Source organism: Solanum stenotomum, chromosome 12 (genome assembly GCF_019186545.1).
Source record: "Solanum stenotomum isolate F172 chromosome 12, ASM1918654v1, whole genome shotgun sequence".
NCBI classification, from domain to species: domain Eukaryota; kingdom Viridiplantae; phylum Streptophyta; class Magnoliopsida; order Solanales; family Solanaceae; genus Solanum; species Solanum stenotomum.
In genome coordinates, this window is record NC_064293.1 from 30,040,621 (window position 1) to 30,067,260 (window position 26,640).

Here is a 26,640-nt window from a genome sequence, read left to right on the forward strand (position 1 = left end):
TATATTATTTAACTTTTTGTTTGTCCTTTTTGCTTTAGTTTAATCTTTTAATTTGATTGATTAATAAGCAAGAACTATTTTTCCTTCATAGATGTTAAGGTTTGCTCGTGAAATTATATGGAGTAAATATAGGGTTGATGAATTATCGAATGATGATTGATACGTGGCGATTATAATTCGGTATGAAAAGATAATTAATTTAACTTTAAAAATAAAATACTAGATACGAGATACTGAATAATTTGAATTATGTTAAAAACACGACCATTACAGAAAAATTTGATATTTTTGCCAATCCGTACTTAGGTGCTTACTCATTAGCAATGTTTGGATTACTGTTAATTGCACATTATATTGTATTATATATTTAAATACAATATTTGTTTTGATTGTTACGCAAATTTTATTGTATCATATCGTTTAAATTTATTATTAGTAAACTACAAAAAAAAAACCAATTTTATATAACAATCGATTTGTGTGATCATATATTTTCTTCTTATTTTATCTGTATTTATTATTTAATAATCATATTTTATTTTTTATCTTGTCTTTTTATCGTAGCTCTATGTATCATACTTTTCTTACGAGTTTATCATTCAAATTATGAATATATGATATTATGTAACAAGAAGATATAATATATCCAAACATTGTATTCATTTAAATAATATAATATTATATGATACATTATAAAATAATACTACATAATAATTATTCAAACAAAGTGATATGTGTTAATATATATATCTAAGTTGATTAAATTTGAATTCGCATTAAAAAATTTCACCCCAAACGTTGGTGACCTCTCTCTCTTTCTCTGTCCGCCACGCCAGCAGAACAAATATGACATCTTTCTATCGGACCTTGAGAGAGAAGAGAGAGACAAAGAAGCATATGAAAACGATGGAATTTTCTGTTTTGATTCGTAATTTCTTCTTCCTCAGGAGAGGAACATAGCACATAGGGGGAAAATGAGGAGATGAGTTCCTGTTGAAGCCGCAGGATGCACAGGAACTAACATAAAGAAAGAAGGAAAAAAAAAAGACCCCCCAAAAAACTGACTTTTCTTTGTGCAGACGTAAATTCATCTTTTATCTGTCGGTTCATGAATTGGGGGTTTTCTCATTTCCTCATAGTTGAATTTATTTGGGTTCAAAATTGAATTTTGAACCATTTTTGGGAAAAGAAGGAGAATTGGGTATTTAGCTAAATTGGGAAAAGAGGTTTCTGAATTGGTTTCTTGATTTTATGTGGCTTTTATTGATTGGAGTTGGATTTCGAGCTGTCCCCACTCATGAAAAATTTATATGATTGGTGTTCTTGAACTGTTTCATTTCCAGTTTTGACTTTTTGGTAAACTCATTTTGGAAGTTGATCAGTTCTTTGAATTGAATTGAGTGTTCATTTAGGTTGATTAGAAAGGTTAGGTGGTTGAATGTTGTCTATTAGGTTTGCATCTTCTTGAATCGTAGTTGTCTTGAAAGATGGCTTCAGGGATGGGGCTTGATGAAGACAGTGGTGAAACTAAAGGAGGCATGTGGGATTTAGACCAAAAGCTTGATCAACCTATGGATGAAGAGGCAGGAAGACTAAGAAATATGTATAGAGAAAAGGTAAGATGTAGCTTTTCTTCTAGTTTACTTGATTGATGCACTTTTACTCTTTTCTGCTTGCTTTAATGTTTTTCTTTTATTCAGGGGACTAATTTGTTATATGTAATTGAATAGTCTATTGTATCTTCTAATTCATCTTAATGTTGGTTGAATTACTCTTTTGATCCTAGCATGTTTCTCGATTCATGTCATGTGGAAGGCTGTTTTTCTTCTCCTTGTCGCCCTTTGGGTGGGGGTAGGTGGCTCGGTGGAGGGTAGGGTGTGGGAAGATAATTTTTCATGTTGAAAACCTGTTGACTTCATGTTTATGAACTCAAAAGTAGATGATGTCTTATTGGTGAGCAATTGACAAATATTGATTTGGTAACCTGTATACAGATGTTCTATAGTCATGTTTTTACTTATTATGAGTGTTTATGATCCCATTATTGTGAGTATTTGGTTGATTACGGAATGGAGTAAATTATGAGTTCATTTTTTGTTGTGATCACTCATTCTCCCAGTGTGCTGATTCAGTTGTCTTAATTCAGACTTTCTCGTCATTGTTGCTTCTGCGGCTTGCTTTTCAGAGTCTGGGAGTGGTTTATGGAGACTTGGGGACGTCTCCTTTGTATGTGTTCTACAATACATTTCCCCATGGAATTGATGATCCAGAGGATGTCATTGGCGCACTTTCACTAATTATATATTCCCTCACACTTATCCCTCTCCTCAAATATGTTTTCATAGTTTGTAGAGCAAACGACAATGGTCAAGGTAAGCTAGTTCCGGAGTTCAAGTCACTCATCTGATTTAGTTGATGATTCTGTATTATGCATGTCTCATGGTTTTTAAGTTTTGTTTGCCGTCATACTGAGCTGCTTTCCTGTATGAAATGTTTATTCCACTGGTAGATGTAACTTTCAAGAGAAATGTTGCTAAGACATTGTTGAAACAGGATGTTACTGGCTTAACTTGATTAGGCACCTTTTTATTGGCTGGACAGGTTGGGTCTTTTTGCTCCCTTGTCCAGTTAATGCAGTTTCAAGACTGGTCAAGTTGGAGAGAACCCTTCAATTCTGGCTTAAACTGACGTAGCAGTTCAGCAGTGAAGTTGGGTTGAAGCAGTCAAAAGGATTTGTATGCTTGTTTGTGTGTCTGTCTATGTGAGAGATAGAGATATAGAGATGAAAATATAAGGATGCAACTTAACCAACAGCCCTTGTTTATGAATTACACAAACAAATTGAAAATATGCTCAGCCGTAGGTCTCAATGCGTGAGTTTGTTGTTTTTCCCCCCTTTGGAGTAATTGTGCGAAAGAGGCTGCGATGATGACCATGTTTTACTTTTTGGGGCAAGATTTGACCTTGTTATTGTCTGTTTTTAAAAATCTCCATTTACAGAGACTTCTTCTCTTCTCGCCCTTAAAAATCTCTACTTCTCCGCTGTTTCAGAAGAAAGAGAAAATAAAGTGAACAGGGCAAGGATCAAAGAAGTTGGAGAAGTTGAAAATGTCGAAATGATTAAAGGGTGAATGAAAATTTTAGATTGTATTGCAATTTGAGAAAAGCTTGTTGGATAATACTGTTAAGATATATAGTTGTTTGCTAAGTATATCTTAATTTCACATGGAGATGCAGTTACTATATGTTGAATTTAAAGATCATTTTGCCTATCAATTGAAGTTAATTATTTACTGCAATAAACTAATTGCTCTTATGTTGACAATGTTAGAGACACATCATGAAGGTAATGAACTTAGCTCATTCTACATTACATTTAAGGACTTTGCATTTTGCATGCATTCATTTGATATTGGTATTTAGTTAACTTAATTTCCTTTTTTCTCATGTGCTTTACATTTTTCATAAATCAACTCCCAACTGTAGAGCAATATGAAAGATATGTTCTCTAATTAATGCATGAAAAAGTTAAAGATGATAAAATTGAGTTTTATGTCTTTTCAGGTGGGACTTTTGCTCTTTATTCTTTGTTATGTCGCCATGCTAAGATAAAGACAATTCCCAACCAACACCGGACAGATGAAGAGCTGACAACTTACAGTCGCAGCACATTCCATGAGCACTCATTTGCTGCAAAAACAAAAAGATGGTTGGAGGCATATCCGTTCAGGAAGAACTCGCTTCTTATTCTTGTAGTTATAGGCACTTGCACGGTAATAGGTGATGGAATTCTTACTCCGGCTATATCAGGTACTTGTTTGAAGCTTGTCTTTTACTTGTCGTCTACTGGATTGACAGAAGTTCATTATTCTAGTTTATGGTGAAAAAATTTACAATCGGTAGGATACGATTGCAACCTGAATGACCTAAATCCATCAAGGACCAGCTTAACCCTCGATAAAAATGCACAACCTAGTAGAGACAACACCTCGTATAGCCTATGATGGATAACTAAAGGTGGTAGTGTTCATTAGTAATTCTGATCAAAAGAGAAAGTTTAATCCGATTGAATGCCACAATTTTAATTTTTTGAGGAAGTAACATATTCCAGTATGTCATATGAATCTTCAGCACAAAGATTGTGCTGGAAGCCAAAAGGTGCTTACAACAAAAACCAAGATACAATCCTTGCTCTTCTTACAAGGAATCTAAAACCTGTAGAATAGAATCTAGATCATCAATATATTTAGCTTCACACCAAAAACAAAAAAGGAGAATGCAGTTCTTCTTGATCTTCTGAATAGTACTAGCTGTATCTTCAAAACATCTGAAGTTTCTATCCTTCCAGACAGTCCATCAAATAGCTGCTGGGACAATATTCCATCTGGCTTTGTTGGTAGTATTTTTCCCCTTCATCATTCCAACATGATAGAAAGTCAATTGTTCATCCTGGCATTGCCCATCTAATATCCCTGAGGTCGAGAACAAGTCCCACAGATGACTAGTCACTTTGCAATATAGGAACGGATGGCTGATTGTCTCGGCCTCTTGGCCACAAAAGTAGCACCTTGAACAAATTGATATACCCCTTTTCCTCGGATTGTCCTGGTTTAGAGCAGCTTCTTTCACTACCAGCCAAGTAAAGCATGCCACTTTATATGGTATCTCTACTCTCTGTATATGTTTCCTGCCAATGCCACAATTAGAAACGGAAGTAAGTGTTTCGTAGAACTGAGATCAAGGCACTTAAGTCCTTTAGAAAAGAATGACTTGATTCAGAGTATGAAATTAATCTATTTTGTGTTTGTTCTCAATTCAGAATACACTTTTTAATTCTTTAAAAAATAAAATTTATGCATTTAGAAATTACTAAAAAGAGACTTTTTTTATAATTATAATAATGAGAGAGAAGTATTGAAAACACCCCTAAACTTGCGTGTATCTAAGTTTAGTTAGTCAAGTAGAGGGGTGTTTTTAAGGTTGTCAATAGTTCGGGAATGAAACTAATAATTATGCCAAGTTCAGGGGTGCTTGTTTTCAATACTGTTCTCTAACAATAATAAAATATTTTAGTCAAAAGGAAAATGGTTTAGTTCTGGTGTGATAGAGTATGAGAAAGCTTATGAAGATTTATACTCTATATTTTGGTTTATGTTTCTATTAGTTTTTATGTTCTAAGTTTATGATGAAGAACTTATTTGGGAAAAAAATTCTCAGTTCTTTCAGCTTCTGGTGGGATCAAGGTGGACCATCCAAAGATGAGTAATGGTACTATTCTACTTATTTGTTAACACCACTTTTTTTCCTTTGTTGATTCATCTTCTTAACCGCTTCTGTTTTAATCATTTTCCATGACTTTAATATCCATCCTTTGATGCAGATGTTGTAGTGATTGTTGCTGTCATTATATTAGTTGGTTTGTTTAGCGTACAACACTACGGCACAGACAGGGTTGGTTGGCTGTTTGCTCCAGTTGTGCTGCTTTGGTTTCTTTTAGTAGGAGGTATTGGCATCTTCAACATCTGGAAATATGATAGCTCTGTTGTGAGGGCCTTTTCTCCTGTGTACATATATAGATATTTTAGGAGGAGAAAGAAAGACAGTTGGACATCCCTGGGAGGAATAATGCTCAGCATCACAGGTTTTATCCTCTTCACAAACATCTCTTCGAATTGTCATATCTCAATAGCTTCTTAGATGGTTAAGAATGACCGTTTGAATTCTGATAGTTCCTTGTTGACTACTTCAGGAACAGAGGCACTTTTTGCTGATCTTGCTCATTTTCCGGTGTCAGCAATACAGCTTGCTTTCACAGTCATTGTTTTCCCTTGCCTTCTTTTAACATATATGGGGCAAGCAGCATACCTCATGCAAAATAAGGAACATGTTGTCGATGCATTCTACCGTTCTATTCCAGGCATGTTTTGCTTTCTTAACTTGAATATATGTTGTTACATCTATTGGTTTTGGTCCACGTTGGTGTCAAAATCGATTAGTAGTGTGAATGCTAATGAGTTGTATGTCAATAGAGCTTAGAGTATGTTTTCATTGACAGCTGTCAGTTTGCATGTCCCTAGTTTTCTAAACTTTTTTCCTGATATGTCCCTAACTTACCTAACTTTTGTCATTAGAGCATACTTTGTGAATTGGAAGAAGTAAAGAAAAAGTATGTCGACTCTGGTCACAAAGTGAGACAGCTAGAATGGACTTGTTGCAAGTTAAGACTGTGTTGGTAAACCGGTTTAGAAAAGGAGAACCCAAGATCAAATTTTATCCAATGAATATTTTCCAGTTTCTCTAAAATATTCCTTTACAGAAAGCAGTACTCTTGAATCATGCACTGAATACTCTTTCAAAACTGAATCATGCACTGAATACTACTGAAGCTAAAAACCCTTTCTCCTACAAATGATAAATTAAGAGAGGCAGTCTTAAGGTGCTGTGCCTTTCTTTTAACATTACCAGTTTCAAAAATAGTCTTAAGGTGCTGTGCCCTTCGGCCCAAAAGATGCACCTTGCTCGAGTTATACTTGAAGATACTGCAGTGTTCCTGCTCCACTAGACTTTGCCTTTGAAAATTAGTTTTACTTGTTAGATTGCACTCGTTGTTTTCATTGTAATGGTCTAATGGATACTAGATTCTCTTTATAAATGCTTTTGTTGATGTCACATCAAGACTTATATTGTGTGTAGATTAAGCTTTCAAAAAATTCCATTCAAATCTGTATAACATGTGGATTCTATTCCATGTTTTCACTGTAATGGAAACTAGATTCTTTTTATAAGTCAAGGTGCTTTTGTTGACGTCTCATCAAGGTTTATGTTGAGTGTAGATTAAGCTTGCAAAGAAATCCACCCCACTGATCTGTATAACATGGAGTATCCTTTCTACATCAGAAGTACAGATGGAATAAAGAAGAGATAGTTACTCTCCCCATCGGACTTCCAATTCCTTCAAAACGCTTCTGTTCCTTTCTCCCATTTTCAGCCAAAAATGCAGAAACATGATACTTTCCACAACACATTTTCTCTTGCTTCATATCTCAATCTCCAACTCACCAGTAATTTTCCACAGTTCTAGGTAGCACCCAGGCCACATCAAACATGGCATACACCTAGGATAGTAACTCTGTAGTTAAGATACAGTAAAGCAATGTGTGATTGTATCTAACCCACTTCCCTTACAGAAGCAGTGCTAACTAACTATTATCATCCTCTTGCTTCTCATATTGCCTGTCATTAGGAGAGCACTTCCATGTGACAATTAGGTGAAGAAAGCTTTTCTCTTGGGTACTCATGTCTTCCATATTTGTATCCACATAGGCCTCGAGTCCCTTCCTCGAACCCCCTTCCCCGTGAATAATACAATCATAATAGAACTTATCCGAGAAGTTCTTTGATGATGACCCTTACCAAATGTTGTCTTCTTGTCCAGAGCTAGTATAACTGTAGATCTTCTGGGAAAAGACATCGAGATCATTCCAACTCATATGTTGATGGGCATTCTGAAAGATATTTCATTACACTTGACATCCATCTTTTCTGAGAAGATCTGCTTGTAGCCTCCTTGTTAGTTGTGATAAAAAATAGATTGTGAAGAATTTGTCTTTCCAAGTTGAGTTCCCACACCAAACATCAGAATGTATTCCATGGCCATTTCTGACCGTGGAGCTGATGGATCTAAAGAACTCATTCCAATATTATAATCCATCCATTTTATCTAGTGATGTGTCAGACACTTGGGACCTGCTCTATTCCAGTAATAATGCCTCAATTCTACACTACCATTTTTTCTAGGTGCTTCTTTTGCCATGAGAAGGAGGAAACAAACAATCATTTGTTCCTTCATTGTAGAGTGACTTCCCAGATATGGTATATGTTTCAGAGCATTGGTCAAGATCCTTGGGTGGTGCCTGAGCATACTGCTGACCTACTAAACTGTTGGATGAGAAGAGGGGGGAGTAAAACACAGAAAAAATGGTGGAATCTAGTTCCATCTTGCATATGGTGGTCAATTTGAAGGAAAGAAACAATAGGTGCTTTAAGAATATTACTAACCCAATGCAGAAAGTTAAAGAAAACTGCATTAATACTCTATTTTTTTGGTGTAAAGAGGAGGGTATATATGAAGTAGATCAAGTAGTAGATTTCCTAGGCTCTTTGTAATCATGACTACTTGGCCTTTGAATTTTATTTTTTACTTTTGTTTGGTTGCCAGCATACCCTTATTGCTGATGAATACAACTTTACCATTCTCAAAAAAAAAAAAATTCTACACTACCATTTTTGTCGTCAATGACTGCTCAAAGTTTAAGGATAGTTGTCTGAATACTCTGGTACCCGATTTATACGTTAGTTTTTTACAGTCTTTAGAAGGGAGCATTTTGCTGCCCTTTTTTTGAAAAACAAGGGTTAAAAGAAAATGGAAATTCTGTTACTAGTGAAGCTGACACCAAAAGCTAAAGTGTGAAGTTGTAATGTCTTTGACAGATCATCTCTTTGGTAATGCAGATAGCATATACTGGCCAGTTTTTATTGTTGCAACATTAGCTGCTATCGTTGCAAGTCAAGCAACAATCACCGCTACGTTTTCAATAATCAAGCAAGCTCTGGCACATGGCTGTTTCCCAAGAGTCAAGGTAGTACATACATCAAAGAAGTTCCTCGGCCAGATATACATTCCTGATATAAATTGGATCCTTATGGTTCTTTGCATCGCTGTGACTGCTGGATTCAGAAATCAAAGCCAAATTGGTAACGCATATGGTGAGTATGTGTATTGAATATAATATTGCTTGATTTTGTTTGACTTTACGTGATGCAAAATACAGATAAATGTGATGTGGCTGGTTGTGTGGTTTCTGAAACTGCTGCTTAAGGATATGTTAGAAGGACCTTTACGTGTGAGAACAGTAGGATGAGATTAGAGAGGAGTTTTCAGTAGCAATCACTTTGTAGCAGGGATCTGCCATGAGAACATACTTGTTATCCTAATTATAGATAAATCAACCGATAGTATACAAAATTGGGTTTCATGGTGATGCTACTGAAGATGATATAATTGAAGAAAGTAGTGGCGAAGTCAACCAAAATTTGAACTACAGAGAAGCAATTTAGAGAGTCTAGGCTTTTAAACTTAGTAAAAGACATTTTCTTACTGCTCCTTAGGAGCTCCCACCCTTTTTGCTCCCTGGTGACTCGAACCCACAACCTCAAGGTTGGAGGGTGCTTACCATCCGAGCAAAATCTCAATTGTCAAAAAGTAAAACATAATATATACTCTGCAAGGTTAATAAGCATAGAGTTGTTCATTGGATTCTGGAAAAACTACTTCGTTAGGATTGGGGAGTTGCTGCTATACTTCTTAAATAGCATGGATTCTCCCGTACAACTCTTTTCTCATCTGAATTTTAAAGACCCCCCTGCCTTATTCTCTTATCCCCGTCAAGCTCTACCCTACCCAAATTTTGTCTTGTAAAGAAAATGAAGCTGAGATGAGATAAGGTAGGATACTGCTACCCTAAAAGAAAACAACTTAGATATGTAGACTTAGTTTTGCATAAAAATGACCTGTTAAATGAAGATGTAACACGTAAAATTAAATAGGATGGCTGAAACAGAGTCCGGCATTTGACATTAACCCCATGTGGAACACCTCACGTGAAACTTACATATTAATGTAGCATTTTCTTGAACAGGAACGGCGGTTGTGATAGTCATGTTGGTGACGACATTCCTCATGACCTTAATAATGTTATTAGTTTGGCGCTGCCATTGGGTTCTTGTCCTTGTCTTCACCTTCTTATCTCTGGTCGTTGAATGTACCTACTTCTCTGCGGTGCTATTTAAGGTTGATCAGGGTGGTTGGGTTCCACTTGTGATTGCTGCAGCTTTTTTTGTCATCATGTATGTCTGGCATTACGGAACTGTGAAACGTTATGAATTTGAAATGCACAGCAAGGTATCAATGGCATGGATTCTTGGGCTTGGCCCCAGCTTAGGACTTGTACGTGTCCCTGGAATAGGACTTGTCTACACCGAGCTAGCTAGTGGAGTGCCACATATCTTTTCTCACTTCATCACAAATCTGCCAGCTGTACATTCAGTTGTAGTATTTGTCTGTGTGAAGTATCTTCCAGTTTACACTGTTCCAGAAGACGAGAGGTTCCTCATGAAGCGCATAGGACCCAAGAGTTTTCACATGTTCCGTTGTGTTGCAAGGTATGGTTACAAAGACCTCCATAAGAAAGATGAGGAGTTCGAGAGAAAGCTATTTGATAACCTCTTCCTGTTTGTCCGGCTGGAGAATATGATGGAAGGTTGCTCTGACTCCGATGAATACAGCTTATACGGGCAGCAAACTCAGCATTCAGCGAGTTACCTACTGCGAAGTAATGGCAACTCAACTACAAGAGATAATGACTTCACATGTTCGACAGTGGACTCAATAATTCCTGTTAAATCTCCTACTCAAGGGAACAACACAGTCACATCATCAGGCCGTGAGAGCAGCCAGGCAGAAGCGGATGAAATGGAATTCTTAAATCGTTGTAGAGATGCTGGGGTTGTACACATTCTTGGAAATACTGTGGTTAGAGCAAGGAGGGACTCTAGGTTCTACAAGAAAATTGCTATCGACTATATATATGCGTTTCTTAGGAAAATATGCAGGGAAAATAGTGTAATCTTCAATGTCCCTCATGAGAGCCTACTAAATGTTGGACAGATATTCTATGTATAATTTTTTGTTTCAACAAATGAATGAATGATCAAATCAAAGGATATTATCTATCTATCATGAGATCTGTAGTACACCAAAAATGGTTACTGAGATTAATAGATGTTCTGCATGACATCTTTTTGACATTAACATGTGTGTAACTTCCATCTTGAAACTTTGCTGCAAGTGCTAATGTATTGCATTGAGCAGAAGTGATCATTGGGTAATAGACACTAGTTGTAGGAAGCATCCTGGTAATCTTCATAAATGTGATATGAAACTTATGTATACTTTCTGAAAAGGAAATAAAATAATCTACTACACTAACAATAGCAATACTAGCAGTTGCAAATTGCAATGGCAGTAGTATGATCCTTTTTCTTTTTTTGGTATGATTTGGTGTTAAATATATAAATAATATAAAATTGACATAACAATTTGTTTAGTTTGATGTATATATAAATGCTATTCGGGGAATCCTTCTAGCCTACTCTTGTTGGTGCACACTCTGGAATATGGACTTCTTGATCGTTATTCTATATGCTAGGTGATTTATTGAATTGCTAGTCTGTCAGTGAAAAAGTGATAACTTCGACATAGTCCCTCCCAAAGCGTTTAGCCAAGAGTGGACCAAGCCATATGAATTATGATGGTCCTCCCTTCAACCTTTCCACTGCACTTCTCTGAATTTCTTTGTTTCCTCCCTTGAAACAAAAAGGAAAGGGTGAACTACAACTGAATCAAACCAATCACTTCTAATATATTTTTCATATACGTAAAATGCATATTTTTATAGAATCTTTTCTAAATATTGTTTACCTCATCTGACTATTAAGTGAGCATTCTAATGATACTAAAACTTTGATAAGCGATTGTCAAAGAAAATAAAGCATTTAGGCAATCATAAGGAAATTTTGTTCTGGGATAGAATGTTCTTATTTCCAACAGAGCAAAAACCCAAATAATTGGTGGGATAAACGTCTTCGCTTTACTTTACAAAAAATGGAAAAAAGAGAACTCTTTTAATCTCAAGAACCAACATCAGTCTCTTCCGTAGGCCAAAGAGTTCCACTTTTAGATACAAATGATGATGCTTTACAAGTTGCAATATATCATGATTTTTTTTCATGTTTTTCTGGAATAATATATATATATATATATATATACTCTGTCGATCATTAGTTTAACGACAATGTTATTTCAAACCCTGAAGGAGGCAATTCTCCCCCACTAAATATGATACAGATATATTCATTATCCTTCTTGTAGAATATCGAGGCAGGAATGCAGATTACTTAGGCTGTTGGTTTTGAGGTGGATGAGCTTGTGGTCTTGTTGGGCATGCCGCAGACATAGCACGCAAACGTCTGGCAATTTCGGTGAAGCATGGCCGAACAGAAGGGTCTGGAGCCCAGCACTGTTCCATAAGAATTCTCCACTCAGGATCGCAGAAGCTCGGAACAGGTGGTCTCAAGGTGTTGTTGACTATACCACCTGCATATAACATGAGATATCAGGAGGCATGAGTTCCTGAACTCCAACTCTAGCTCTCATAATTCCTGGCTATGTTAATTAATAAATAAACGACGTGAGGGTTTTCTGACAGTTGCTACGCATCCTAGTTCAGTATGGCAGGACCGATAGAATTACCCTGAGAAACACCTTTGGCATTCTATGGATGAGATGGGACTAAGGGAAGCAAAAAGTGTTCCATTACAGATTTTACTGTATGTTCAGCCACGCTCAACATTCCAAAAGGCTTTCAAAACGATTGGTGGCACTCGAGAAGAGTAGAAACTAGAAGCAATTAAACTTGCTATGCTTCTATTTATCTTCATTAAATTGCTTTTCTAAGTGCCTTTCAGCTAGAGTATCGACATCTGACTCTTGAGCGCATCAATGTCATTCAACGTGTTGGTCCTTGAAAAGACTAAACCTCTCTTAATTAAATATAAAAATGACCATTCTGTCGTTTGGGGATGAATATTAAATATACCTGACTTTATGCATTACACTTTTATGCAGTTTTTTCTTCCAGTCAAAAAAATTGGTTATTGTTGCTTTTTGCTGTTAATTGAACTCACACTCCTCACTCACTCGTTTAATTTTGAAAGCAGCTTTATTTCATGTCAAGAAGGCAATAAAAGAAGATGACAGTACAGAACAGCAAGAGACAAAGATAAAATGAGGATTGAGTAAGGCAAACCTATAATTGCTCCATAATGCATATTAGCATAGGGTTCCTCGCCAGTCAGAATTTCCCAGAGCACAATCCCAAAGGAAAAAACATCAACCTGCAAAGTTTCAATAATGTCACTCAGACAATGAAATACATATACATATGATATACCACCTAATAACCCTATTTCCTTTATGGGGAAAAAAAGAAAATTAAGGAACCCGCAAATATCACAAAAACGACAAATATTGTTGACCAAGGAAAATAATTCATACTGGTTGATTTAAATTCTCAGATCTCTTGTACTGTTAGAGTGGGTAAAAGTCTCACAGTAGTTGGGGAATGGATGGGTGATCTCCTTATATGGACTTGGGCAATCCTCCCCTCATGAGCTAGTTTTTGGGGTTGTGTTAGGCCCAGGTGCCATAACTATACATGGTATCAGAGCTAGGTCCATCCCCGTTTGGGGTCCCGGACCACGCTCCAGTTGGGCCTGGGCGTGAAGGGGGTATTAGAGTGGGTAAAAGTCCCAAATTGGTTGGAAAATGGACTGGTGGTCTCCTTATGTGGCCTTGGGCAATCCTACCCTCATGAGCTAGCTTTTGGGGTTGAATTAGGCCTAGGTGTCATATCTTTACATGGATCTATGCATTAAAGTCCTTATCAACTTGATTGCCAAACAAAGATTACCAGTAAGGAAATTGGCGGGAGCATAGAAAAACAAAAGGAGAAGTTATTGACTGCAGAAATTTAATAGACAGAAAATGACAGAGAACAGGCCATCCAAATGATTTCGAAGGTTTGGAAAACAGATAGAGAGAAGCATCAACGCACTTACTACCATCACAAATTAAAAGGGGACTAGCATGAAAATTTAATAATAGAAATTTGGGTTGATCAGCACGAAATATGCTCTCCCATTCCCCATGCCACAAAAAGAAACAAAAATGTATTCATATCAGATTTGGATATGTCAATGTAAAGATTAGAATCTGGAAGCTTACCTTCTCAGAAACCTTATTACTGCTACCATTCAATAACTCGGGAGCCATCCATGGAAGGGTTCCCCTAACACCACCAGTGACCAACGTATTTCTCTTTATTTTTGAAAGTCCAAAATCACCAACCTACAATAAATTGACATGATCTTGTTTTTTAGTTTTGCTTGATCCTACACAACATTTTATTGTTCATTTCTTGATGAAATGAATTTTCTGTCAATAGAAACTTGTTACTCATGATCATGATGAGTGAATAACAAAGTAAGTTGCGAAGGAAAGTATTTGCAGTTCAAAGGCACTCTTAAGATCATTACATGAATTATCAATAAAAAGAAAGGTGCTCCTAGATATGCTAATATATCAGCTAGTGATTACAATCATCAGACCTTTTTTTCCTTCTAAAATATTAAATTAAAACCATTATATACTTGTACACACCTTACAGATGGGTCGAGAAGGATCTTTTAAGTTGACAAGCAAATTGTCACATTTCAAATCAAAATGTACAATATTCTTTGAATGCAGATATTCCATTCCAAATGCAGCATCCATAGCAATTATGAGCTTCTTGCGGCGATCTAGGTGTCTGGTAAGTCAGAATAGGCAGAAAGTAAGAAGTTTTGTCATAAGGAAACACCAAAGCAGAGCTAGATATAAATTGAAATAATATAAAGGTTGAAAGGTTTGAAATAACACCTATCCTTGCAAAGCAAAACATGTCTGAGAGACCCATTCACCATGAATTCTGTTAATGTTGCAAGAGTTCCCCCTGGCCCATCTTGCACTACACCATAAAATGCCACCACATTTGGATGATGAAGCTTTGAAAGAATTTCAGCTTCACGCCAAAACTCTAGAGTCTGGAAATAGTTCATTGATTCCATTACAAAAATGCTAGTATAAAAAAAACCTCAAAGCATGACAAATATATGAACTAATACACTTCTACAGGTTTAAATTTAATCAAAACAGAATTAGATTTCTGAACTACAATGAAATTTGCTCAACATCTACTTCTATACTGCTATAAAATTGATTAAAATGGTCCAACATATATTTTGCAACAATGTGTAAGTTTGTAAACCTTAAGTTAGTTTGTACACGGTCTCATGGAACAGCAGAAACAGCAAGCAGAGCAACACAAAGATACAGCATGACAAATAACAATGCAAGCGAAAACATGTTTATACAACTTTGGCCATATAAATTACAAAGTTGGAGTTCAAGCTGATGAGTCAGGAAAACAAGTACTGATTGATTATATTGTGGCAGACATAATTACATGTATCCAAAGACGCTCACCAGTCTCTCCTGCTCTGATGAGCGGCCTGTGAAACAACTTTTCTTGATTCTCTTTATGGCAACATCAGTTCCTCTCCATTTTCCATGGTAAACAGTTCCAAATGTTCCAGAACCTAATTCCCTCAACTCCTCAAGATCTTCATTCTTGATAATCTGTGAGGGATAAAAAAAACAAGTTGAGTACAAAAACTGACTCAAATTACAGCTGCATGTACTTATTACAGCTTAACTAAAAGGGTAATCTAGTTGAACATGCAACTCACCAAACAGAAATCTGGAACAATGAATTCAAAAATGTATTCCATTTCAATAATTCTTGATTGGAAAAAGTAAGAAAACAAAATCAATATCTGCATCAAATGCATAAACTGAAGATGCCGAGCAAGTCATGCATATAAATGCAAAAAACCCTCATCTCTAATTAAAGAAACAAGTTACAAATAGTCTCTTCATTTCTGCATTAAATAAATGCATAAGTTCAAGATACAAAGGAGCAAGCCATGTATATCAACCAAAACCCCCCTCCTCCCCAAGCAAAGCAATAATGTAGCAGATAGGACTCGAGAAGTGAAGATATGTTGAGCTCCCAACATAGTTCAACAAACCATCAATAACCACAAATTTCTAGCCTTCATGTCAAACTTATTGTCATATAAGGATTTTTAGGCAGAAAATCAGAACTTGAATTTATCCCATACTTTTGGTATGAAGAACTGTTATTGGCTGTGACCTATGCTACCTTTGGTTGCCTGCATCACTCATTCGCCTAAGACTCACCCATCAAAATAGTATACATACTTCAAGATATGCCAGATCTATGATACTTACGAGGGCTCAAGTCCACAATACCTGCAATGAGTTTGGATCAAAACCTCCCATAGAGAGATCGATGAGTGGAAAACCAGTATCCTGAACTTCTTGGTTCTCATCCTTCAAGTACAATGAAACGGTTTTTTAATCACATTTGTACGAGTTCAGAAAATAAGAGACAACAATATCACCTGAAGCATAATTACACTGCTAGAAGTCTCAACAATTCAAAAAGAATACCTGATAATCGGATTCAGGTATTTTTGAATGCATTGCACCATCATACTGCATGCTTTGGATGCCAGTGGTTTGAGTAGGATTGTAGTCTGAAGGCACATTCATGGTGGATGGTCCAACATCATCGCGCGATGGATGTTGAATATCACCTTCAATAGTCATTCGGGAGTCCATATGGTCTATCATAGCTCCACCACCCTTAAAAGGAGGATAACCATAATCCATGGATGCTCCATCATCAACATTTGCACGAGAAGATGAGAGACTAAGATGATCCTGGTCTATCAGAGACACGTCTTTTCTCACATAATCATCTCGGACAAACTTTTGAAAATAAGACCAGCGCTTTGGTTCATGGTTCTCCATATTTAAACTCAAACCAGTTCCATCAGCACGCAGTAGAGCTGGCACTGATGAATCACCCATTATTTTAGCTTTGGAAAAAATATCAGAGAGGAACTCTCGGGGATAGTGGTCATTAATGTCAATAAGAATGTCACCATGCTCAGGAGAGCCACTTGTAGCAGATGGCTTCCCTGTGGCTGCTGCTGCAACTTGAGGGTCTCTCTCAGCTAGAGGATGTGTTTGCCCCATAGCTTTATTTTCCTCTGGTCTATTTGCAGCTGCATCACCCCAATGAAGCTCTGTTGGCTTGGAAGCAGATACGTCATGAACATTATTGCTAGTGATAGGATTATTAGGTCCAGATTTCACTTTATCGGCATAAGTTGCTGCTTTCAGTTCGGGCTTCTCAAGATTTGCTTCAGAAACATCTTGACCAACTTTTGAATGAACTCCCTTGGCATTGTCACCTAACTCTATAGACTGCTGATGTTCAACCTTTTTCTCTTCGGTAACAGGTTGATTAGCAGACAGATTCTTATCGGACTGCATAAATCTCCCAACATCATGTAATTTATCAACTGATTCCAGGATCTGCTGGCTGCCTTCAGAGTGTGTGTGGGTCATTATGAACTGTGCAGCAGAGGAATCATCAGATTTGGACAACCGATTTAGGCCAGCCTGTTCCCTGGGCAAACGTTCAGAACAAAAAACTCGTGGAGGCATTGAAGGTGGCTCGTAGCTAAGGTCATATGGGCATACTTCAGAGTCACCATAGCCTGCGTTCAAAGTTCTACCAGATGCCGAAAAGTGGCTATCTTCACTATATCCATCGGGTTTTTCTTCTTGAACAGATCCAAGAGACACTGTGCCTTGCACTTGTTCCTGACTCTTCTCATTAATTTTAGATGGCACGACAGAATTTCCAGGAACTGCCGTAGCAGCAGAATTTGATGCTTCAACTTGGGAAACGTGACTTGGAGCAGAACTAACAAGTGAATTCAAGGAAACAGCTTTTTCAGTTTCCACCGACCGCATTTTCTCAGGCTCATTCAATTTCTGTGCAGAGTTTTCTCTTTTCATCTTTGCCTCCTTAAGCACTTCCTTTTCCAGAGATTGATCTTTAGCAAGTTCAACTTTCTTCTGGAAAGAGGTGTCTCTTTTCATTTTTACCACTTCAGCTGGTGCTTCTTGGCCGTTCATAGGTGAACTTCTATATGGCTGTTCGTGAGTTGAACCTCCATCCCCATTCAGGTAACTGTGGCTAGAACTAACAACAAAGTTATCTCCGAGTTGTGAGGAGTTAGGTGGATGAGGATCATGCCCATACTGCAGCAAACCAGTGTTTTTGGCATCTAAATTTTGGAAGTTGTCAACAGGCATGGAAGGGGGTAAAGGTCTCCATTCAGCACCGCCATGATGAATAGTTTGACCATGGTACCCTTGTTGGTTGGAGTCAAAGGCATGTAATGAACTTGACTCCATCACATGAGTAGATTGACCAGTTAGAGGCACACCAGCCACTGGATGAGAAGCATCAGTAGCAACTCGACCATTCTCCTGACCAATTGTTAAACTAAGAAACTCATCGAGATTATTTCCTGAAGCACTTGCCAGAGCAATTGAGTTTCTTCTAGACCCGAAGTCCATGCCATTGACAGCAACAACATACTGCATCTCTAGATCTCCCTCAACATTCTCAACACCAGCTTGAGCATCATCCAAGTCACTGTTAGAGAAGAGAAAAATTCGCAGTTTGTGTGATCCATCACCTTCTTGAACATGGCATTCCTCTATCATATTCTGCACATCCTCATCACAAGAAACTGACACCAATGCATCAAGATCCTCACCAGGAAGCTGATATTTTACTGTATGCACATTACTATATATTGTCAACATCTTCTGCATAAGCTCGTCATAAGAAATATCCTTACTGACCCGAGTGAGATGTGTATCACCTCCAACATATCTAAGTTTTCTATCACTTGGACGAGGCATAATTCTACCGCCAAAACTGCAGAGAAACCTCAACTTTCCTGATGTGCTAGATCTAGAAGATAAATGACTTTGATACCCACGGATGTTGTTATTTCTTGATGAGGTTCTGGCCACAGATTGTGCAACTTGGTGGCAGGATTTCTCATCATTTGCAGAAGTCCTAGATCTCTCATGATTTTGATCTCGACCTTTTCCCATTGAGGCAATCATGGAGATATCTGCTCCGCTTTCAGAACCTGTATGAGATATTCCAAGTATGTCCTTCAGGTCCATATAAGAAGTTGCACCAGTAGTCCCACCAGATGCATGTGGAACGAGATGCTGCTTAGGGTTAACCCCCCGCATGAATTCCAAAGAAAACTCCTCACCAGTCTGAATAGAATAATTTACAGGCCTAGCTCCAACAGGTACAGTGGAATCAGGAGGTCTTATGTTAGTATTAATAGAACTGGATGGATCCTGGAAGAATCTCTGATTTGTAGAACCAATGACCTCATTTCTAGTCTCCACGGAGCCATAGCGGCCTTGTTCATAGTTCTGCTGTCCCATCATGCCTTTTCCAACATTTCTATCCATTAGACAATCCTCAACATTCACAGCCTAAAAGGACTGTTCCAAAGAGAAATGAGATATAACTAATTTCTTACTTATTCACCCTTACTGAACTTTTTGCAAGTGTATCATGATCACATTTTAACAGCTGATCCTTGTAATGAAAGAAGGAAAAAACTGATTCCTTATTACACTACACTCACACAACTTCTACATGCATACTGTGATCTTGCAGTTGGGTAAAGAAACAGAAGCTGCAAACACAGAAAGCAATGCTTCATCAGAGAATGTTTAACAAGAAAGGTTAGAAAAGGCTTAACATGATCCATGTCCAAGGAAATGTAAAACATAGTTAAGCAGTGATTTCAACAGTCCTAAGTGATCCACATTAATGGAATCATATTATGTTGGCCTGTAAAGATAACTTAGAAAAAATAATCACCAGCCGTCTTAAACAGAAACGCAACGACTATTCAATTAATCACCAATCATGATACAAATACAAAAATAACAACAACCACAAGATATTTCGAGTTGTCTTTATGAATCCTCACCAATTGTAACCCATCATCGGTACCATTCTAATTTCGAAGTTCAAAAATTTTGGATTCTCTAGCAGTAGAGGTTCACTACATTTTCTACTGATCTATAAATCATAATACAAATACTTCAGATAATCCAAAAAGTTCAAATCTTTCACACTAGTAAATGTACAAAAACAGTTCTCCTAACTAATTTCATATTATGCCAAAAGATCTGAAATCATTCTTAGTACACATGAGCTAAGATCAAGTTCGAAGCTCAGGATCCAGCTAATAAAGCAACAACATCAATCAACAACCACAGAACGGAATTCAAAGAACCTAAATTTCCAGTCCAATCAAACCAAACCCAGAACCAAAAACTACTCAATCAACGCTGAACATATCATGACTAAACCAAAAAACGAACAATTCAGCTCCCAAACAATAAAGACAAAAAATCAATCATAAAAACAGCACATCTTTATAAGATTGTTCATACTTGTTATCTGAACATCGGTATCATCGAATGGTCACCGGAGAAGAACGGAGCGACGGCGGAGTACCGGCGGGGAAGCAGCGGAGATTTTGGGAGAGATTTTCTTCATCACTACCACTTGAGAGTCAATGGAGGGTTTGCAAAGATTGTGAATTGAAATGCCCTTTCGCTTCCTAATGCTGTCTTAAACGGTTGTACTTTGTAGCTTAACATGTTGTACCTTTTGGACATGTTTTATTCCCACCCAATGGTTTCTATTGGTTTACGAAAGTTTTGCGTAGGGGTAATTTCGTCAATGGAAAAATATGAAGCATCACACGCGTCGCGAATGCAACTACCGTTTATTACACGTTAAGTCCTTGTAATTCTATAAACCTTGCACTTTAGTCAAGTTGTTTACTCAAAATTTGGAATAGTCCGTCTAAATTCTGCCACAAAAAGATGAATACTTTTTGTTGTGGTAGTTGAACTCCGAACATAATTTCATCCGTTTGTCAAAATCATATTTTATATTTTATTATAATAGAGAAGTATCGAAAATACCCCTAAACTTGGTGTAAATTATTAGTTTCATTCCTGAATAATTGACAGTCTTAAAAACATTCATTTACTTGATTAACTAAAGCTAAATAAACCCCCAATCTTGCAACATTAGTGAAATACACCCATAAATTCTCGTCAAGTTTAGGGGTGTTTTCAACACTTCTCTAGACTTTTTATTAAGAATTTTGTGACCCTACAAGAGTTTGAGACCACTTGTTATGTCGTGTGGCATATCGAGAGTGTATCAGGGGTGCATTTATCTTCAGTTAGTCAAGTAGATGGGTGTTTTTAAGGCTGTCAATAGTTCGAGCACGAAACTAATAATTTGCGTCAAGTTTATGAACTTGTTTTTAATTCTTCTCTCTATATAATATATAACAAATCACTTGTATCGCAATGAAGATCGAGAAAGTAAACATGGCATTATGTGAATAAAAATAATAGCAACATGCTTATTTTATGTAGATGATATGATGGGCTACAAATTATGACTATAGGGAAAATAAACATGAGCATTATGTAAGATAAAAACAGTAGCAAGAGGGAAAATAAGCATGAGTATCAGAATGAGTAGCATTCTGAAATATTTTGATGTTCCTTTCCGTTCAGATGACGTAGATCATTGGTGAAACTCATGTTTTTATGATAAAATTCATAATACACAATCTTCATACTTGTTGGTTCACTATTTGCATTTAAACTCCATTTTTTAGATCACATACCATTTATAATTTAATTAAGAATTTTTTGCCAAATACTTATCGTGAAAGAATACATAAACAAGAAGTGATCAATCTTTCTCCTCTCTAGTTTGACAGAAAGAGCAATTTGCCTTTTGAAATTTTCATGGAGGGTTAGCCATAATATAAATACATGTTTTAATTCAGCAATGTTGTAAACACACTAAATTATTTCAATTAACATCTACCATATCTTTTTTCGTACAATTTTGTATGCTTCAAAAAATCTGAAATTTTCTCTTTTGTATAAACTGCTCATTCTTAATAATGTTGAACACTTTTCAGCTCATCCAAGATGTCAACTTATGAAAATTCAAGATGCTTGCATTGTAACAATGAGTTGCGCAATATCTTTGTGATAAGTTCATCAAAATACGAGTGAATATTATTTCTCAATCATTACGAAAGCATTAAACAAGAAACAAAACACATAGCCTAATAGCTAAACGAGTACAATATGAGCATGACAACAACAAAACTGTGCAGATTAATTGAGAAAATCAAGTAGTTTAAAGTAATTTGAAAAATATATATATTAAGAGCAAGAATTGTAATTGCGTAAAAAATAAAAAAGCTAAAATCAAACGAGCACTCGAGAAAAAAAATCGAGAACAAATCATAAAGTTATATTAAAAAAAAAATCGCAACGTTGATTATGAAGTATAAAAATTGTATATAATGAACTTAGTTGAATTGCATACATACAATCAATATAAATTGATAATATATATTATTTGTTCCTCGTATTATATGATGTAAAAGTCATAGTAATAAAAGTAAATGATATTAAAATTTAAAAAAATCACACTCAAATTTCTTATACTACTAATCTGCCCGACTTATGATAATTAGCTATTGTAATTTGATTATTTTACTTTCATACATTTTCAAATTTGCATAGGCCAAAGTTCAATCTTAAATTCGAATTCCACTCTATTTACACTGATTAAAAGTGAATACATACGATATTCAATACATTTTTTTAATATAAAAGACATCACTACATATAGAGTTTTCTATTTTAGTTTTTTTTTAAAATCATAAACTAAAATTATTAAATTGAAAACCAAACCCTTGCAAATGGCACGAATTCTTAAATTAATTTATAGTATTTTTTGGTAAATAAACTGTTCATTACTTGATAACAATTCAATTACATACTGATTAACTTATAAATGAGTATACATTAAACATTTATGTGTCAAACTTGATAAAAAAAAATTATCTATATTTATAGATACAATTAAAATATAATATTAATCAATACGTGTTTGATAATTTAAAAGTAAAATTATAGAATTTTCATAAGCATGTTAGGGAAAAGAATAATTGAATTCCATATAAGTATTGATATTAACCTGTGATAAGCGTGGATATTTGTATTAACTCAAAGCATGTATATAATAGGGTATTATACTATTGCTCATAACATTTTAATTCAGACCTTCATTTCGAATTCATTTATCCTTACTTTCATGGTGTTCAACTATTATTACTATTTTCGTGAATTTTTTTTTTTTTATATATAATAGCTTAGTTATCTATTGCATATGAGATATTGATGCTTTCGAACCTAGCCAGGATTATTACAAATGCAAAATGATACTTGTTTAATAGTAATGTGTTCTTCCTTTTCTTCCATCAAACTTTTGTGCTACTCCATGAGAAAGGGCTCAAAAGAGTTATATAGTTCTCAGTAGTACTATTTATCCCTGCATAATTTGTCAAAACATATGTCACCATGTTTTTTTTCTTGAACTTATGATAGATTATCGAATTTCTTAGTTCCTTCAAATTAACACCTACCTGATATGAGAAATATGTTATAAACTATGTGAAAGAAATTTTTATTGCAGAAACATTTAAAAAGTAATATGAATTTCTTGTGTATATTGGATTAACTCCTTTATATTTTTTGTAGTAATCAATCTTCTAGTTATCAAGATCATCCATAGTGACACCTCTGATGCCTCGTAAGTTATCCATATTATTGAAGGAACCATTAATATTAAGTTTAAAGTGTTGTGATCGCTGAATATGGATATTAGTAAAAATATATTATTAAAACGATAATAATTTAATGAGAAGGTAAATTTTATGGTACGAGATATGACATGATTAGTGAAAATAAACTCAATAATATTGTTATGATTATTTCAGATTCTGCCAAATATGTCAGATAACAAATGAGAAAAAAAAATTCCCCAATAATTAGATAGGATAATGTAGATGGACTAGAATTTCAGAATCTATTTCGAATAATCAATGTGATAGGTAAAGTTGAATTCTAAAATATAATTCCATAAGATCTGGTCAATGATAATATGTCTAGCAATTCTATATTGTCTAGTGGTTCTATATTCAACTTGCACACTTGATATGGATTTTTGGAAAGAACAAAAAACATCAAGTATAATTAACTCTTTCAAAAAGAATAAAATTATAATATAATTAGATTTGGTTAATTTTATAACACATTTTCGATATATCTAAAAATAATTTTTAAACGGTAACAAAAAGGTAAATTAAATAGTTCACTCATTTTATAATACATGAAAAAATATTTTCCTTAATAAGTAGCAAAACAATTAAATAATTTCAAGAGGTAAATTAAATAATTTTTTGTTTTATTATTTATTGATGTCAAATTTATATATTGACTTGTAAATCATATAAGACAAAGAAGTCAACAACATCATAAAAGATGATAAATGAAAAGAAAAAAAAACTATGTTAGTTCAAATTTTTTAAGCTCAATTAAAACTATAAGTTTTAATCTAACACAAATTTATTCCCGTTTAAGAAAAGAGTTCTCTTTATTTGTCAAGGTAACATGTAAAATAAGATCACATTTACTGTGTGCATATAAGGAAAAATAAAGTTTAAAAAATTGCATATTGTGCTTTTATACACTAATTAGTATACATTTTTTACTTTATATCTAAGTGAAATTTTTTTCCCGATCATTTCTCTTTTCCTATTAGTGAATTCAAAGTAAACATATGAAGTGTTGATACAAATAAACAGTTATGTACATATTTTCTTTAATCAATGGGAAAATGCATAAGTACCCCCAACCTATGCTCGAAATCCCTGAGACACACCTAATCTTTACTAAGGTCCTATTACCCTCCGAACTTATTTTATATATAATTTTCTACCCCTTTTCGGGCATAGGTTGGGGGGGTAATTATGCATTTTCCCTTAATCAATGGTGAAAAAATTTCTTTTATTAATCATATTATACTTAAATCAACATATACATTCAATCAACAACGCTATAAATAGTTAATAAATTTTGATACTTGTTGTTTGAGTTTCAAAATTTCAAATAAAAATTGTAATATTTGAAATTTAATTTTATATTCATTAAAAGAATAATTAGTTTTAGTTGCCCAACTAATACATAAGATCGTGCTCATTTTTATTATGTGGATATTCAAATATAAATACTTGTTTACGATATGTAATACATAGTTGACTCTCTTACAAATAACAATTATCATTCATATACATGTAAATAAATCTGAGTAGCTTGTAACATATTTATATTTACTATGTATAAAGTTTTTTTAAAAAAATCTTTAAAAAACTAACAAAGAAGATCAAACAATTTTAGAGTTAAACTAAAGGGATAAGGGTCTGAAAAATACCCCAACTTTGGTCGGATTTGCTGTTGCGATACTAAACTTTCATGAGGACCNATTTAATGCTATCAAATCGTTAGTTATTCAACACATACAGTAAAACTTCTATAAATTAATATAGGTGGGATTATGAAATTTTATTATTTTATAAAAATATTATTTAATCGATAAATTAATATTTATTAATGTAAAGAATGATTTGAGATTTAATGAAGGTTAATTTTGATTATATCAAAATCATTATATCTTACTAATTTATGTATCATATTTATTGATTTCACATAAAAAAATTATATATAAAGTACAACGAATACATCAAAATAATTGTATCTTACTAATTTATGTATCATATTTATTGAATTGTCACTATCGTGCAAACAAAAGAGCATGGATGACAAGTGTGTTTTTTGATGAATATATTCGTTGTTTTGACCACAAAATGCATGGTAGACGAGTTTTGCTTATGGTAGATAATTGTCTAGCTCATAATAGAAATATTGAAGGACTACAAATTAAGATGTTGAATTATTTTTCTTGCCACCCAACATGACATCCAAAATTGAACCTTGTGATGTTGTGATAATAAGAGCTTTCAAGTTTATCGTAGGATATTAGAAGGCTATGAAGTGGACAAACTGATCCAGTAGATTAATGTTTTGGATGCTGTCAATTTTGCAATCCCTGCTTGGACAACAAATGTTTAGCAAGAGACAATAGCAAATTGTTTTCAACACTGTAAAATTCGTTTGGGGGATGTAATCTCAAAGAATTTGAATGAACCCACTTGTGAAAACGCCATGCATGAACTTGAGGTCATGATTAATAATCTTGCTTATCACAATAAAATGGATGTCAATAACCTGTTGGATTATCCGGGTGAAAGTGATACATATTCAGAGGTCTAGAGCTTAGAAGGAATTGTGGATACCATCAGAAAAAGCAATGTTGATGATGAAGTTGAAGATGATACTATACCTTTGGAATCAGTTACGCGTAAGAAAGCATTTATCACATCTAGAACTCTTTACAATTTTATGATGCAGTTCGAAAAGACAACACTAGAGCTCTTGGATGCAATAAGAAAAGTTAGAGATGAGCTTCAACAAGATATATATATATATATATATATATATATATATATATATATATTTTAAAGAACACGATAGAATCATATTTCAGTAAATTGTCTTAGATATATTTGTACTTTTAAAGAATTATTATTAATTTATGATATTAATGAGACCATATATTTATGTAGGGGTCTTCTGAAAATATATTATCTTATTATCTTATCGAAATTGGTGATTTTTTCCATTGGCCCAAGTCGGGACGAAGGAAAATATTACTTTAGAGAGATTATTAATTTATCGAGTATTAATTTATAGAGGTTTTACTGTAATTTACTTTACACTGGTTATTTGCAGTTAGATATTTTATTATATTTATTTTTTATTAATCACATTATAAATTTGACTAATTTCTATTGTATTTGCTATGCAACTAAAAACATTTTCTTTTAAAAAGGTGAAAAAGAAGATCGATACTT

The 26,640-nt window shown here is 34.8% G+C and overlaps 2 protein-coding genes across 3 annotated transcripts; one reads left to right on the forward strand and one right to left on the reverse strand.

Moving 5' to 3' along the window:
• Nucleotides 1–874: 874 nt before the first annotated feature.
• On the forward strand, nt 875–10,793 carry LOC125849568 (potassium transporter 11-like). 2 transcript variants are annotated; one of them, XM_049529669.1, is made up of 8 exons: nt 875–1,616; nt 2,147–2,372; nt 3,565–3,810; nt 5,218–5,268; nt 5,381–5,641; nt 5,750–5,921; nt 8,516–8,766; nt 9,699–10,793. In XM_049529669.1, the coding sequence occupies exons 1-8, from the start codon at nt 1,488–1,490 to the stop codon at nt 10,739–10,741; spliced, it is 2,379 nt and encodes a 792-aa protein (XP_049385626.1). In that variant the 5' UTR covers nt 875–1,487; the 3' UTR covers nt 10,742–10,793. The 2 variants fall into 2 exon arrangements, with proteins under 2 accessions (XP_049385626.1, XP_049385627.1); XM_049529670.1 differs by lacking the exons at nt 875–1,616; nt 2,147–2,372 and adding an exon at nt 2,772–2,877.
• A 1,078-nt stretch (nt 10,794–11,871) lies between these two features.
• Nucleotides 11,872–20,326, reverse strand: LOC125849567 (uncharacterized). The gene is made up of 9 exons (XM_049529668.1): nt 20,168–20,326; nt 16,253–19,398; nt 16,052–16,132; nt 15,203–15,355; nt 14,597–14,760; nt 14,339–14,486; nt 13,904–14,026; nt 12,927–13,014; nt 11,872–12,214 (listed from the first exon to the last, which is right to left on the reverse strand). Exons 2-9 carry the CDS (start codon nt 19,166–19,168, stop codon nt 12,012–12,014), a joined length of 3,876 nt encoding a protein of 1,291 aa, XP_049385625.1. The 5' UTR covers nt 19,169–19,398; nt 20,168–20,326; the 3' UTR covers nt 11,872–12,011.
• Nucleotides 20,327–26,640: the final 6,314 nt, after the last annotated feature.